At 57.8% G+C, this 17,025-nt stretch overlaps 1 protein-coding gene across 1 annotated transcript; it reads left to right on the plus strand.

Moving 5' to 3' along the window:
* Positions 1-1,797: 1,797 nt before the first annotated feature.
* On the plus strand, positions 1,798-14,310 carry LBRM_35_1070 (putative dynein heavy chain; the record flags this gene model as incomplete). Its single annotated transcript, XM_001568679.2, has 1 exon — positions 1,798-14,310. The coding sequence occupies one exon, from the start codon at positions 1,798-1,800 to the stop codon at positions 14,308-14,310; it is 12,513 nt and encodes a 4,170-aa protein (XP_001568729.2).
* Positions 14,311-17,025: the final 2,715 nt, after the last annotated feature.

The following is a 17,025-nucleotide window of genomic DNA, read 5'->3' on the forward strand; positions in this document are numbered from 1 at the left end:
CTCTGCCCCGCTGCTTTGCTCTTATTGTTTCCGTTGAGCTTCGACTCACGGAAATCGGAGTGGGAATGTTTGCGGGGGATGGAGTGAAGTGCAGGTGCTACCGCAGGAGGGGACGAAGGGAGATGGGAAGGGAGATACGTGAATGGACTGTGTGCGTTTTTTTTTTGCCTTTGCGTGTTCTCCCTCACCAGCTGTCACGTGGGCACAACAATGCGCGCCTTCGCCACGTCTCTCCTTTTCTCTTTTTTGGTCTCTTCAGCGCCTTCCTTTCGTGTGCGTGTTTGTTGGTGTTTTTTTTTTAAATTTCAACTCATTTTATTTTTTTTTTTTTTATGGCGTGTGTGCGTTTGTTTTGCCGCGCCATTTTCGCACGATGCGCGTTCGTTTGTTGGTGGTGGTGGTGCTCTGCGCTGTGCCTCTGTTTCAAAGCAAAACGAAAAAAATACGCAAACAATCAATAAAGACGAATGCCGGTACGGCACAGGGCATCGGCGAGACTTGGGTGGGCCGGGCGTTCGGTGCTCGGCAGCGCCTTATTTCCGCCGGCAAGGCCCAAAGCGTCCGCGTTTGTGTCATGGCGATGCCTCTCGGGTCTACTGCGGACGCTCAGTACGATGTACTGGCACGGGAGGGTTAAGCGCACTGCATTTCTACTGGCACACTGGACGTCAAGTGGACACTTTTTACAACGCACCAACGACGTTCATGCACCTCCCTCACCTTTTACTGCAATGTAAGTCGCTCATAACGTTACACCTCGCTGTTAACCTCTTATACCGCCCACCTTCTTTTCCCTCACTCTGTCCTCTGATGCCCCTCGGCCCTGCGATGCTCACCCTCGCCTAAATACGCTGAGTGACTGACCATCCCACAGGTGTCTGAGGGCGAAGCACGCGCCGAATCATCGAAGACGTTCTGCCGATTTCTCTGAGTATTCACTGGTTCTTTATACAGTCTCAGCGAACACGAGCGAGCGAACACGTAGGAGGGGTAATAGAGCATCGAGAAGAGCTAAGAGGCAGTAGCGCTGCTTGAGCCACGTCAATCTTTGCGTCGCTTGGCTTCCTCGGTTCCTTCTCTCCCTTCCAGGCCCCCTCAGGCGTAGTGCTTCACTCCATCACCTCCTTCTGTTTGAGTGTTCTTTTTTTTTTGTCCTTCTTTCTCAGGTATGCGTGTGGCTGCTGCTTGTCGCGGTTTCTATATTTGTGCTTTGGCTCGGCCTTTAGGCACCCTTGCGCATCTCCACTTTGACACACACACACACACACACACACACGCAGCGCCTTTTAGCTCAACAACCGACCTTCCAGCCACTTCTGACGAGAACACGAACACTGAACGAGCCGTTCCCTCGAACTCATCGCCGTCGACCTGTTGCCAACTTTTCTCTGTGCTCGTGCGCGTCTGTGCATTCATCACGTGTCTTACTTTCTTTTTTATGTCGTGGGTGCGTCCGCTTTTCCATCAAGAAACGCCCGATTTCACCTGCACTCAACCATGTCCATTTCCTACGAAGAGCTGCTCGCCCTTCGGCGCGCGCAAGTGGCAGAAAAGCAGCAGCAGCTGCAGGCCACTGCGCCCTCGGCTCCGTCGGCTACGTCTCCGACTTCAAGCTGCTGGAAAGGTATACTAACGGCACCCGAAACCCTGCAGTGCCATCGGCTACCACAGGCGTCCGAAAGTGCCCCGGCGTCCACAACGCAGAGCACCGCGGTCAGCCCGTATTGGCAAAGGACAGATGGGAAGACCACAGCCTGCGCATCGAATACCGTGGCAGCCGAGCTGGAGCCGAAGGTGATGGCGCCCACCTTCTCGGTGCGAGGTGAGGTGTCGCGAGCACAGCTTATCCAGCGCAAGCGTCGGCGCATCGACGCTGGTCCTACGCTCCCCGAACTGCTAGTCACGCGGGTCAAGTATTCTACCGCGACGGAGAACCTGGAGAGTAGTGTGGAAAAGGGCAACGCAGGAACCGCCCCTTGCGTTGTGACCGGAGATTACGCTGCGTGGCTGCCTCTGGAGGCCTTTGATGATGCTTTTCGCTTCGAGGAGCTGTCGCCAGCGGACTGGGCGGCGCGTGTCGCAGCGGCTCCGTCGGGTTTCCCTTGTCTGTTTTGGAAGCTGGACCACCGGCAGCCTCACAGGGGAGGCATCTGGGCCTCAGGGCGTGTTGTAGAGGTCGATGTGGATAAGCAGCTGTACCACGTTTCGCCGGACGACGTCAGAGACTTTCGCAGCGCCATACCAAAGAAAGCCGACGCCTACGGCAGTGCAGAGGACGCCGTGTTGCTCGCGCTGCCGCGCGTTTTCGTGTGTTTCGCTGCCGAAGATCCCGATAACTTTGCGGACCGCTTCACTGCCGCCTACAATCGCCGTAGCGCTGCCGAAGCCGTGCTGCGCACAGAGTTGTACGTCGACTCCATCCCTCTAGACGAGTACACCACACTCGATCCGCTTGTTGCCCGATGCGTGCGCGACGCCGCTCTCAGTACGCCGACGCTTGTGGAGAGTGAGTCGAACCTAAACGTGGCTGGTCTACTGGAGGAGGTGCGCACTGGGTACAGCCGCGTCATGAATGCCGAACTTTTCCGCTTCATAACGCAGGGCAGTGGCCTTTCACAACTGACGGGTCCCTCCGTTACGTCGTCGGCGACGTTGTCGGCCTCGCCGTTATTCGCAAGCGACACAGGGTGTCCAGCCCCGCTCTACGGCGTCCCCCCTCACCGAACCGAGCGCTTCGCAGCTACGGTGGCGGCATTCCGCCAGAAATGCTTCTGGAGCACCTCCCCGGTGCTTGCAGGCCTTACGCGGGCCGTGTACCAAGCCAACAACACCTTGCTATCTCGGTGTGCGTTCGTGCTCTACTCCACGGCGAAGATGAAGTGGCCGCTGAGTCTCATGGAGCTGGAGGAGATGGAGACGACTGCGATGCGCGACTCCTTCTTGCATGCCAGGGACAACTGGCTGACCCCGACTGTTGACATGGCCAAGTGCACGCTTAGCGCCCTCTCGTCCACGGACGCGGTTCATTTATATCACTACGACGTGAACACCTACACGGGTTGCACCACGGAGCGATACCTGGGGCAGATTCAGCTGTGCATGCAGGACGCCCTCCAGCATTACCTGATGAGTTCACTGGAGGCGTTGACCCGCTTTGTCGAGCACGCCGGGGACAGCGAAGTCACGATTCGTGGAATGGCCGATGTCGAGGTCACACGCGGAGTCCATCCCGCTCCACAGACCCCGTTCGGCGCCGACCAGCGGCTTACTGCGGGTTTTCTGTTGCCTCCGCCGTACCCGCTGCCACCGTTGCTCTCTGTCGTACTCCTGTGCACGGCGCACGACGATGGCAGCGCGAAGGCTACACCGGAGGCGCCCAATGCTCAGACGGCCGCGGCGCAAGCTCTGATGGCAGACGTAGGTGACGTACCGGAGGAGGAGAAGGGCAATGCAGAGAAACGGACTACTGCGTCCTTGAGCTACAGCTGCTCCGTTGAAACGATCCGGTCGTCGCTGCACGGACTCCTCAAGCGGTGCCTGACACAGCACAGTACTCTTCATACGGTTGAACGCGTCCTCTTTGACTTTCTCTACGACTCCGCCACGGCGTTTCTCCAAGTACCCGACACGTCGTGCATGCTGATGGAGTCGTGGATGCAGCGACTGAACGTGGTGCTTGACCGCGTCGCCGTTGCCATGAATGCGTACAAGGAGACGTACACCCCCTTTACGGCAGTGATTGAGCTGGACTTGGACGCCTACATGGCTACTTTTGATGAGGGCTTCCCACACACGCGCGGCGTCGAGGCGGAGGTGCAGCGCTTTCTTACACTGCAGCAGGAGGTGCTGAATTGTATTCCAGTATCCGCAGACTTGGGCCTTGTGCGTGTGAATTGCGGCGAGCTGCGCCGCGCATTGTCCAAAAAGTGCGCCATGGGAGCCTCCAAGGTGCTGGACGTTGTGGCTGCTCGCGCGCTTGGTAAGGAGATCACGGTGAGCGAGCGCTACAGCGAGCTGTACGCAACGCTGCGCAAGCCGACCGAGACACCGGAGGAGGTGGTCGCCACAAAGGACTTCATCAAGACTATTCCAGAGCACGCTGTTGACTTGGAGGCGGCCATCGAGGAGGCGAAGGAGATGCACGACCTACTCGACAGCTTCCAGCGTCCCCTCTCTGAGGAGGAGTTCAACAAGAAGTGGAAAGCGATTACCTGGCCAGGCCAGCTTGACAGCGCCGTCAACGAACGCATTGAGGAACTGGAAGAGACGAAGCGACGTCTCTTGGCGTCCATGAACCGAGCGCAAGATCTCTTCGAAAAGGAAGTCGACCGAATTCAGAAACTCGTCGATCAGTACAGCGAGCACCGCAACGCCAGTCGCATGACTGAGATTGCTGAGGACGTGATGCGGGTTCAAGAGAAGATACGTCAGCTACGCAGCCAAGCAAACACCTTCAACACCCACGAGTCGCTCTTCCACATGGAAGAGACCGACTACTCAGCGGTGCACCAGCTCGCCACAGACTTCGAGCCGTACGAGGCGCTCTGGCTCACCTCGGCGAACTGGTACACCTCCCTTAAAAAGTGGCACCAGATAGCGTTCATGAGCATCGATGCGGAGGAGGTGGAGCGGGTCGTAGGTGACACTCTTCGCATCATGAACACGTGCACTCGCAACCCGCAGCTGACCCCGGAGCTGGTGCAGGTGGCGGAGCGCACCCGCGAGAATGTAAAGCAGTTTCGCCCGCTTGTGCCGACGATCAAGTATCTGCGCATGGAAGGCATGCAGGAGCGGCACTGGAGCCAGTTGTCAAAGGAGCTTGGCCAGGAAGTGGAGCCGGGCCTCACGCTGAAGAGTCTCGACGATGTGGTTCGCATGAACTTGACTCAGCAGAACAACGTGCTCATGCGCATTTCCGAAATCGCGTCGCGCGAGTTTCACATTGAGATGTCGCTCGCGAAGATGAAGGCAGGGTGGGCTGACATGCGGATGGGTGTCACGTCGTACAAGGCGACGGGATGCTATGTGGTGTCAAAGGATGTGGTGGATCGGACGCAGGAGAAGCTGGACGATCAAATGTTACTGACGCAGAGCCTCGCCTTCTCGCCCTTCAAGCAGCTTTTCGAGGACGAGATCGGCAACTGGGAAACCTCGCTGAAGCTCGTGCAAGACGTACTGGATGCGTGGCTGCGGTGCCAAAAGTCATGGCTCTATCTCGAGCCCATCTTCCAGTCGGAGGACATCTCGCGCCAGCTTCCGGGCGAGTACAAGCGCTTTCAACTGGTGCACAAGAATTGGAAGTTCCTGACAAACAAGGCGCACGAGGTGGACCGAACGCTAGATTTCTGCACCACAACGGAGCGCTGTCTCGAGCTGCTCAACGAGAACAACGACACGCTGGAGGTGGTGGAGCGAGGCTTGAACCAGTACCTCGAGAACAAACGCGCCTCCTTCGCCCGCTTCTACTTCTTGTCCGACGACGAGCTGCTGACGATCTTGTCGGAGGCGCGCGATCCACAGAAGCTTCAGCCGCAGTTCCGCAAACTCTTCGAGAACATTGCCCGCATCGATATGCGCAACGCCGACAACGAGATGTTCGGCATGTACTCACAGATGGACGAGTATATCCCTTTTGTGCAGTCCGTGCTGCCGCGCAAATACGTCGAGAACTGGCTGACGGAGATTGAGCACATGATGAAGATTTCGATCCGGGTTCAGCTGGAGGCGGGGGTGAAGAACTCGGCCACCATGCAGCGCCATGATTTTGTGCTGCAGTCACCGGGGCAGGTGGCGATCGCCGTGAACCAGATTATGTGGACGCACGAGTGCGAATTGTCGTTGAAAGAGCACGGCTCGCTCGCCCCCTACGTCGAGACAGCGCAGGAGAACTTGATGGTACTGGTGGAGACAGTGCGGCAGCCGCTGACAAGCCTACAGCGCATGAACCTGAGCGGCCTTATCACGATTGAGGTGCATGCCAGGGACATTGTTGAGCAGCTCGCCAAGGCGAGGGTGGACAGCGTCCACGCCTTTGAGTGGGTCTCGCAGCTGCGTAGTTATTGGGAGAACAATGACTGCTTACTGCGTCAGGTGGAGGCGCAGTTTCGCTATGGCGGCGAGTACCTTGGCAACACTACGCGTCTTGTAATCACGCCCTTAACCGATCGAATCTACCTGACCTTGACCGGAGCGATGCACATGTTCCTCGGCGGTGCCCCAGCCGGGCCTGCTGGTACTGGCAAGACGGAGACAGTGAAGGATCTTGCGAAGGCCGTAGGAAAGCAGTGTGTGGTGTTCAACTGCCAGGAGGGTATGACGTACGCATCGATGGGCAAGTTCTTTAAAGGACTAGCCCAGGCCGGTGCGTGGGCGTGCTTCGACGAGTTCAACCGCATCGACGTCGAGGTGCTCTCTGTTGTGGCGCAACAGGTTTCCTCGCTACAAGAGGCGGCGCGCACCCGGCAGTTCCGCATTCCTTTCGAGGGTACTGAGATCCTTGTAGACCCCTCCTACTCCGTCTTTATCACCATGAACCCTGGTTACGCTGGCCGAACAGAGCTGCCGGATAACTTGAAGGTGCTGTTCCGCCCCGTGGCGTGCATGGTGCCGGACTACGCCATGATTGCGGAGATTCGCCTCTTCTCCTTCGGCTACTCTGATTCTCGCAAGCTAGCGCAGAAGATGGTGGCAACCTTTCGTCTGAGCTCCGAGCAACTCTCATCACAGGATCACTACGACTTTGGCATGCGCGCCGTCAACACGGTCATCTCAGCGGCTGGCCTGATGAAGCGCGAGCACCCCGATGAGGCCGAGGACGTGTTGCTGCTGCGTGCGCTGCGGGACTCGAATGCGCCGAAGTTCCTGGAGGAAGACCTGCTCTTGTTCGACGGCATCATTTCAGACCTCTTTCCAGGCGTCCAGCTCACCGCAGTCAACTACGGCGACCTCTTCACCACTCTCGAGGCGAAGGCGTCCTCGATGCACCTGCAGCCGACGGAGATGTTCCTCAAAAAGTGCGTGCAGATGTACGAGATGAGCGTGCTGCGCCATGGCCAGATGGCGGTGGGGCCGACGATGGGCGGCAAGACGTGCGCGACACGCGTCCTGCAAGCGGCAATGACACACCTGCGAAAGGAGCAGAAGAACACCAAGTTTGCCGAGGTCAAGACGTACTGCTTGAACCCCAAATCAATCACAATGACCCAGCTGTACGGTGGTTTTGACGAGGCAACTGGGGAGTGGCGGGACGGCATCATTGGCGAGGTGTTTCGCCTAGCAGCTCGAGACACAAGCGACGCGCGGCAGTGGATCATCTTTGACGGCCCAGTCGACGCGCTCTGGATTGAATCCATGAACACGGTACTGGACGAGAACAAGAAATTGTGCCTCATCTCTGGCGAGATCATCACGATGACGCCCTACATGAACTGCTGGTTCGAGGTGGAGGACTTGGCGGTCGCCTCGCCAGCTACCGTCTCACGGGCCGGTATGATTTACCTGGAGCCGAACACGTGCATCGGCGTGCGTAACTACATTCGCAGCTGGCAGCAGTACAGACTTCCCATCACAATGGACCCGTACAAGGAGCAGTTGCAAGAGCTGTGCGAACAGCTCTTCCCGTCGCTCATTCACTTTGTACAGACGGAGGTGAGCGAGTACAGCCCGTCCACCTGGCCCAACCTGGTGATGTCGTGCTTCAACCTATTTGACTGCTTTATGTCGCCCTACACCCCAACGCGCACATACGAGGTGCCGCAGGAGAAGCTGGACTTGTTGCGCGAGGTGCACCTGCATCTCCTGGTCTTCTCGGTTGTCTGGTCCTTCGGCGCCACTGGCGATCGGCCGAGCCAGGAGCGGTTTGACAAATTTTTGCGCGACGAGCTGCGGCTGCGCAACGTCAACGTTGAGCTGCCCGTGATTGGATACCTGCAGGATTACCAATTCCTCCCGGAGGAGCGCGGCTGGGTCGCGTGGACGGAGCGACTGCCGCCGTTCACGGCACAGGTAACACAAAGCAACTTCTCCGACATCATCGTTCTGACGACTGACGTGGTACGGTACAAGTATGTGAATCGAATTCTTCTGGAGCATTCGTACCACACTCTATGCTGCGGGCCCACCGGTACGGGCAAGACGGTCCTGATGCGGCAGCTGCTCATGCAGGAGATGCCAAAGGAATGCACGCCAATCTTCTTTACCTTCTCAGCCCGCACAACCGCCAATCAGACGCAGGATCTCATATGCTCGAAGTTTGAGGTGCGCAAGCGCGCATCACCGCAGGTGTGGGGTGCACCACTGAACCGCAAGTTCATCATCCTCGTCGACGACATGAATATGCCGCTCAAGGAGCAGTATGGCGCACAGCCGCCAATTGAGCTGCTTCGGCAGTTCATGAACTACAGCGGCTGGTACGACTGCCGTACCCGCGAGTTCTTCTCGATTGTGGACGTGGTGTTCGCCGGCACGATGGGCCCACCCGGCGGCGGTCGCCATTTCATCACGCAGCGTTTCCTGCGCCACTTTCACCAAATTGCTTTCCCTGAAATTGAGGACGACAACATGCGCCGCATCTTTGTCTCCCTGCTGGAGAGCTACTTCTCCGTCTTTGCTGAGGATGTGCGTATGAAGCTCTCCTCCGTCGTGCTAGCGTCCATCGAGGTCTTTAACACTGCCGTCAAAGAACTCAAGCCGACCCCTGCCCGTCCACACTATCTCTTCAACCTCCGCGACCTCGCGAAGGTGATGGACGGACTTACGAACGCGACACCCGCTACAGTGAAGACGGTGCCGGCACTGGTGCGACTGTGGCTACATGAAGAGATGCGAACCTTCGAAGACCGCCTGACGAATGATGTGGACAGGACGTGGTTTCAGCAGCTGCTTGGGAAGCAGTTGCAGAAGCATCTGAAGCTGTCGGTGGGCGAGGTGTTGCCAAGTCAACCTAGCAACGGTGCCGGAGGAGTCGAGAACCAGCAGCTGCCCACATCGGCGGCCAACATGAACGCCCTCATGTTTGTGGACTTCATGGGCACCAAGGCGGAGCAGCGCGTCTATCAAGAAGCGAGTGACTTCAACGCCGTGGTCAAGGTACTCGAGCACCAGCTGCAGGAGTATAATCAGCAGTGCGTCGGTGGCCGTCAGCTGGACCTGGTCATCTTCTCCGATGCCGCGCGGCACGTTTGCCGCATTGCGCGTGTGTTGCGCAAGCCAAACGGGCACGCGCTGCTCCTCGGCGTCGGCGGCTCTGGCCGTCAGTCGCTGTCCCGCCTTGCAGCCCATCTGAATGAGTACGAGCTGTTCCAGGTCGAGATGGCGAAGGGGTACACGATGAACGCCTGGCACGAGGACCTGAAAGGGGTGCTGCGGCGCGTCGCGCTCCAAAAGAAACAGGTGCTTTTTCTCTTCGCCGACACTCAAATTGTGCACGAGTCCATGCTCGAGGATGTGAACAACCTCCTCAACTCCGGTGAGGTACCCAACCTCTTCTTTGGGCAGGAGCTGGAGGAGCTGCTGAATTCAATGCGCCAAGTCTGCGTGGCGGAGGGCCTGCCGGTGGACAAGGTCACCATTTTTGCCCGTTTTGTACGCAGCTGCCGCAGTCAACTCCACATCTCTCTCTGCATGTCGCCGCTGGGCGAGGTCTTCCGCAGCCGTCTGCGCATGTTTCCGGCGCTTGTGAACTGCTGCACGGTGGACTGGTTCTCGGCGTGGCCGCAGCAGGCGCTGAGCAGCGTGGCGCACAACTACTTTGCCGCCATGCCGCTGCTGGCGCAGGAGGCGAGAGCGGTGGAGGTGTGTACGGAGGTGTGCGTGCGCGTTCACGTGAACGTCGAGGCCGTCTCTGCCCGCTTCCTCACTGAGACGCAGCGGCACAACTATGTGACCCCCACGTCATTCCTCGAGCTCCTCCACACTTTCCGCGCGCTCATGGAGACGCAGACAGAGAAGAACCAAACCACGAAGGACCGCTTCGTCAACGGCCTGGCCAAGCTACGCGAGACTGAGGACGCTGTGGCCGAACTGCAGCAGACTCTGTCGCAGAGTCAGCCAGTCTTGCTGGAGAAAAACGAGTCCATCAAAGCTCTCGTCGCCGAAATGGAGGTGCAGACGGCTGAGGCGGAGAAGACAAAGAAAGAGGCACAGAGGGAGCGCGAGGCGGTGGCGACAATGCAGGCGGAGTGCGCAGCCATCGAGGGTGCTGCGCAGGAACAGCTGGCTGAGGCGCTGCCGGAGCTAGACCGAGCTCTGGAGAGTCTCAAGAACCTTAAGTCGTCGCAGATTACGGAGGTGTCCGGCTACAAAGCGCCGACTGCAGGTGTTGTCATGACGATGCAGGGCATCTGCATTCTCTTTCAAATCAAGCCCCAGATGCGCGCCGCAAACCCGATGGAGGAGAAGAAACCCGACTTCTGGGCTACCGCCAAGGAGCAGCTACTCAACAACCCCAACCAACTCCTGCAGCGACTCATCCAGTACGACAAAGAGAGTATTCCGGATAAACTTATCCAGGCAGTCATGCCCCTCGTCAGGTCCGACGATTTCACACCGAAGAAGATCGCTGGTGCCAGTCAGGCTTGTGCCGCCATGTGTCAGTGGACACACGCAATGGTGCGCTTTTACGAGGTGAATAAGAAGGTGGCGCCGTTGCGAGAGGAGCTGGCGGTGGCACAGCAGGCGAACCAGGAGGCCCAGCAGAAGCTGAAGGCGGCCGAAGGCCAGCTTGCCGAAGTAGAAACGCGGCTTGCCGATATGCAGTACCGCAAGGAAGAGGCTGAGCGAGAGATGGGGGAACTGGATCAAACGGTGAAGCGCACGGCGCTGCGGCTGGAGCGGGCCGCGATGCTTATCGACGGCTTGGCAGGCGAGAAACGCGCTTGGATGCAGTCGGTGGAGCGCATCGACGAGTCAACCCGGTACCTGATGGGCGACATGCTCGTGGCGGCTGGCCAGATCGCATACTGTGGTCCCTTCACGTCCGTGTACCGGGAGGACCTCCTGCAGTCGTGGGGCAAGGAGCTGGACCAGCGCTCGATCCTGCATAGCGCGCAGTGTTCCATCTTCCACACGCTGCAGGACGCGGTGGAAACGCGGAAGTGGATCTTGAAAGGGCTTCCAATGGATACCCTGTCGATTGAGAACGCTCTCTTCGCGAAGAACGCGCGCCGGTGGCCGCTTCTGATCGACCCTCAGACCCAGGGTAACCGATGGATCCGGAGAACGTACCAGGATTCGCTGGAGGTGGTGCGGCCAAGCCAGAAGGACCTTATCAAGCGCATCGAGTTTTGCATCCGTGCTGGGCGGCCGGTGCTGCTGGAAAACGTCGGCGAGGAGATCGACGCCAGCCTCAACCCTTTGCTAGAACGACGCATCTTCGTGGAGGGTGGGACAGAGATGATTCGCATCTCCGACACGCCGATTCCGTGGAACCCGAAGTTCAAGTTCTTTATGACGACGAAACTGCCGAACCCCCACTACATCCCGGAGGTGATGGTGCGCGTCACGCTACTGAACTTCTTCATCACCCCTCACGGACTCGAAGACCAGATTCTCGGCGTTGTAGTTGGACAGGAGCGCAGGGAGCTAGAAATGCGGCGCAGTGACCTGATTGAGAAGAACGCTGCAATGAAAGCCGACCTCGTGAACACGCAGGAGAGCATCTTGTGTAAACTGAAGGAGGTGCAGGGCGAGGTGCTCGACGACGTGGAGCTTATTGCCTACCTGAATGAGTCGAAAGAGAAGACGATGGAAATTACAACGCGAGTGGCCGAGGCAGAGGCCGCCGAGGTGGAGCTCACGGCTAGCCGCGAGGAGTACCGCCCCATTGCGCATCACTCCTCGTGCCTTTACTTCTGCTGCTCCACCCTGTCCCACGTCGACCCCATGTACCAGTACTCCCTTCAGTGGTTCGTGCAGCTCTTCATCGCGAGCATTGACCAGGCGAGGCGCTCCGACGACCTGGTGCAGCGCCTAGAGAACCTGAAGGAGTATTTCACCTACAGCTTCTACCAGAACGTGAGCCGCTCCCTCTTTGAGAAGCACAAGCTTATGTTCTCCTTCTACCTCTGCGTGCGACTCAAGGACCAGCGGGCGGAGGTGGACCCCGCGGAGTTCCGATTTTTGCTGCAGGGCCCCACGCTCGTCGCCGACGCGAACGACAACCCGGACCCGAGCTGGATCACGCCGGCGACGTGGAACGAGTGGTGCTACCTAGGCCAGCACTTCAGCGCCTTCTGCGGCCTCAAGGGGCATCTTTGCGCCCACCTGCCGTACTACAAAGAACTCTTCATGTCCTCTGCCGCTCATCGACAGCCCATGGCCGCAGACTGGGCAGACAAACTGACACCGATGCAACACCTGATGTTCCTGCGCTGCGTACGGCCCGACAAGGTGATGGAGAGGTTGCAGGACTTTGTCTTGGCGGAGATGGGGGAGAAGTTTATCCGGCCGCCGCCATTTGACCTGATCACATCCTTCAAGGACTCCAGTCCGGCGGTGCCGCTCATCTTTATCCTGTCGCAAGGTGCGGACCCGTATGACGACTGGAAGCGCTTTGCCGACGCGCAGAACATGGGCAAAAAGCTGTACGACGTATCGCTCGGCCAGGGGCAAGGCCCACGCGCAGAGCGCATGATGCAGGAGGCGATGGAGAACGGCTCGTGGGTTCTGTTGCAGAACTGCCATCTCGCCACGTCCTGGATGCCGACGCTGGAACGGCTGGTTGAGTCCATCACGCCAACCACGCATCCCAACTTCCGACTGTGGCTGACGTCGATGCCAAACGCGCATTTCCCGGTGGCGGTGCTGCAGAGCGGTGTGAAGATGACAAATGAGCCGCCGAAGGGACTGCAGGCAAACGTGTCGCGCTCCATCGCCGCCTACGCAGGCGACTTTCTGGAATCCTGTCAGAAGCCGACAGAGCTCAAGAAGCTCTTCTTCTCCCTGTGCTTCTTTCATGCCCTGGTGCAGGAGCGTCGCAAGTTCGGGCCACTTGGGTGGAACATTGCGTACGAGTTCACCAGCGGCGATCTGGGCTGTTGCGTGACACAAGTGAAAATGTTCCTTGACAAGTACGCCGAGGTCCCCTACACGGTGATCCGGGAGCTGAGCGGCAACATTCACTACGGTGGACGCGTCACAGATGAGTGGGATCGCCGCACCCTCAACACACTACTGGAACCCTTTGTGACACCGGATGTCATGGCGGACGGTTACTTGTTTTGCCCGCGGCTGCAGGAGTACCAGTCGGTCCCTACCACGCACCGGCAAGGGTACCTGGACTACGTCGCCTCGTGGCCACTGAACACCAGTCCAGAGACATTCGGGCTCCACGAAAATGCGGACATCACCTGCGCCCGCACCGAGACGTTTGAGACACTGCAGGCGATCGTGCTTCTACAAGGCGACCAAGGTCGCGGGGGCGACGGTGCCTCGTCGTCGTCGGCAGCTGCGTTGACCCCAGATGACATGGTGAGGACGTTCGGGGAGGCGATCCAGCGCAAGGTCGCTGCGCCGTTTGACCTCGATCAGTTCCGCCGCAAGTATCCGACAAAGTACGAGGACTCCATGAACACGGTCCTGGTGCAGGAGGCCATCCGCTTTAACCGGCTGGTGATGCTGCTGCACCAAACACTAGAGCAGCTGCCAATGGCGATCCGCGGCGAGGTGGTCATGAGCAAGGAGCTAGAGGAAGTGTACCTGGCCCTGTACAACAACCAGGTTCCTGCCCTGTGGTCCGAAAAGGCATACCCGAGCCTCAAGTCTCTCGGTGCCTGGGTGGATGACCTGGCGCGACGCCTTGCGATGGTGCAGGACTGGTACTTGCACGGCCACCCGAACATGTACTGGATCTCCGGCTTCTTCTTCCCGCAGGCCTTCTTGACGAGTATACTGCAGAACCACGCGCGTGCGATGCACATTTCAATTGACACTATCAGCTACGACTTTGAGTGGATGTCCGCAGATCCATCATCGGTCACAGCGCGGCCGGAGGTGGGTTGCTACATTCATGGCATGTTTATCGAGGGTGCTCGCTTTCACCCTTCTACGCTGAGGTTGGCGGAGTCGTTGCCCAAGGTGCTCTACGAGCAGGCACCGATGCTGTGGTTGAAGCCCGTGCGTGACCGAGTGCCACCGGCGAGCAACATCTACGGGTGCCCGCTGTACAAGACGGTACGCCGCGCCGGCACGCTGAGCACAACTGGACACTCGACGAATTATGTGCTCACTGCCGAAATTCAGACACCACCCGAGGCGGGCGCGAATCACTGGATTCGACGCGGTGTAGCTCTTGTATGTGCGCTAAGTACGTAGCAGAGGTACGCAGTGAACCGCTCTGCTCCCACTGCAGGTCCATTTCCGTCTGCGTGTGAGCTTGGTGGAGGGAGTCGTGTGTGTGTGTGTGTGTGTGTGTGTGACGTGGATGTGTTGTTGGTGCGCCATAGCAATCACGGCGCATTTATTTCCGTCTTGCCAGGGGTGCTGTTTTGTTGTTTTTTTTTTTCTTTTCTGACACTCTTCTGCTCCTTTCGTGGTTGAGGTCACTTTACCTTTTGGGTTTCCGTGTCCTCACATTGTCGCTGCGCCACAGTAGGTGTCGCCGTAGCTGCAACATACGGAGAAAGGAGGGGGTAGACGCCCCAACAATGTACACATCGGTGAGCAATCGCACACACACACACACACACCATACACACCGTCAACACTGTTTGCGTCTCCGTCTAGTTTATTAGAATGGAATATGATGTACAGCCCCTGGTGAACGCGCTTAAAGGAGAATCGCGTTCTTTTGTTGTCGTTGAGGAGAGAAGAGGTGGTATCGATGTATACTTGAATGCACACCTCATAGAAAGGCACATGTGCTGTCCGCACGTGTGGCAGTGCCGCTGACAAGACAGGCGAGCTTCTGCGCAGTGCATATCACACACATGCACACCCGCCAAGGAAACTAATGAACCCAACTTGGCGGCTGAGCCTTATCGAGTTTCTTCGTGGACTCCGAATAACGATATGAACGCGCAGCTGCGCCGATCAACACGCGGACGCGCAGGCGTCTTCATCAGCTTAAGTTTCCCCCTGGCGAGAGCGTTGTTTTTCGCTGTAGGCACCTGTGCCGCTTTTGGTTGCTGCATCCTCGTGTCGAAGCCAAGCACCAACTCCGTGCACGCACGTTGCAATGCCTCTTTCCGTAGTCGCTGTTACCGCGCTTGTTCACTCGATGTTTTCGCTTTCTCTCCTCTTTATGTTATCGTATCTGCTTTGGAGTTTGACCGTCTTACGGTGGCCTCGATTTCAGCCTTCTCTCTTGACTCTATTCGGTGACTAACACCGTTTGTTGTTTGCCTGTCCCATACAGCTGTGCATGTGAAACAGAAGTAACCTTTTTGGGCGTCTTGGGGGTCGTGTGTTCTCCCCGTTTCCCTTGTCCACCCCCGCTCAGGGGACTCTTGCATCCGTTAGTGGTGTGAAGAGGAGGGGCGATCCGATGGTGAACACCTCACGCCATGCAGAGCCGCGCGCGCACGTCCAGGCCTGGCAGGGATCTAGGCGGACTCTCTCCACGCACTGAGGCCTCCCTGTGACCCCTCCTCCTCCTTTGCTCAGGCGAAGGAAGGACAGGGGCTGTGGAGATTCACAAACACAAAGTGGAGCGGCACCTGAGCGTAGCGGCGAGCTGCAGCAAACGAAGAAACAGAGAGAGGAAGGCAGTAACAGAGCAACAGTGGTAAGGGTGTTCTCGACATGCTTCGGGCTCGTCATCTTCCTCTGGGCTCGATCCCTGTTCCTTCTTGGCCACCGTCCACGGTCGTCCTCTTCATGCTCACTGTTTCCTCTTCTTCTCCCATCAATCGATTTCCTCATGGTGAAAACGTATCCTTTGGGGGTGGTGGTGGGCGGCGGCGGCGGTCGCAAGGAAGCGGAGAGCTCGTGAGCACTTGCTTCCTTTCCTGGTGCTGCTGTCTTCGAAGCTTGGCTGTTTTGCTTTTATCCTCCGACTAGGACCCCTTCACGATCAGACCACTTGTCTTTTCAGTCCCCTCCCCTCACATTCATACGCTCCTCCTCATCCCCGCCTTTTCATACCCGTACACCTACGGGCTGTAAAGATAACCGAGCCTCCACTGATTCCCTCGGCTGCCTGCTCCCCCTCCCTCCCCCCGCTTTGCTCATCCCACCCTTCATCGGTGAGGGCCTCTGTCGCCCACCTTTCCGTGTCGTTACGACTCGTGCATTGCCTCTTTTTTGAACGGCGCTGCCCCCCTAAGTACAAGTGCTCTAGGGCTCGATAGCTGGGCGTGCGTGTTTTAGCCACTGCCAGTGCAGCGGAGACAGCGAAATTTTCACTTCGTCCGTCTCTTGTGTCTTTTTCGCACTCCTCCCACGCCCCAGCATGGCGCTGCTGCCGTGACTGACTCGCCTTTTTTTTTGCTCTAATTATTATTTTATAGCTTTCGTGTTGCTCCCATTTCGTGTGCAGCATTTTTGCGCCTTCACACCACTCCCTCCTTTTCGTGTCTTATCCGAGGGTCACTTGTCGTCGACGGTGCTGGTACTGCGGCACCTCGTCTCTCACCCGTCCTCCTTCTTGTTCCCTTTTCTTTGTTTTGCTTCATGCGTCCGTGTCCCTCGGTACGTATCATAAACATTTCCTGCAACGCCGCGCAACGCTTTCTGCCCTTGAAGACGACAAGTGGGCTGCTGTTTAGTTACCTGCCAGCACCGCGGCATCTTGGGGAGCTTCTCTCGCACCGAACCGGAACGATCGGTGAGGCAAGGGTGTGTTGTGTGTCGGTAGATCTCCATCGCACTCTTGTTATTCGCTACCTGCATCGTGTTTATCACCAAAGCGCTGAGTGTCAGCTCTTTTGCTGTCCTGTTCACTGCTTTTTCAGTCGCCCGTGGATACGGCAACGTTTTGTGAGTGTGCGTGAAGTGCTCAATCAGCAAGACAATTCTTGGTGCCCTCAGCCCTCCCCCCTCCCCCCGAACACGACACACACACGCACCCACAAAGGCAGCTGTAGGAGC

The sequence above is a fragment of the Leishmania braziliensis genome, chromosome 36 (genome assembly GCF_000002845.2).
Source record: "Leishmania braziliensis MHOM/BR/75/M2904 complete genome, chromosome 36".
Taxonomy (NCBI): domain Eukaryota; phylum Euglenozoa; class Kinetoplastea; order Trypanosomatida; family Trypanosomatidae; genus Leishmania; species Leishmania braziliensis.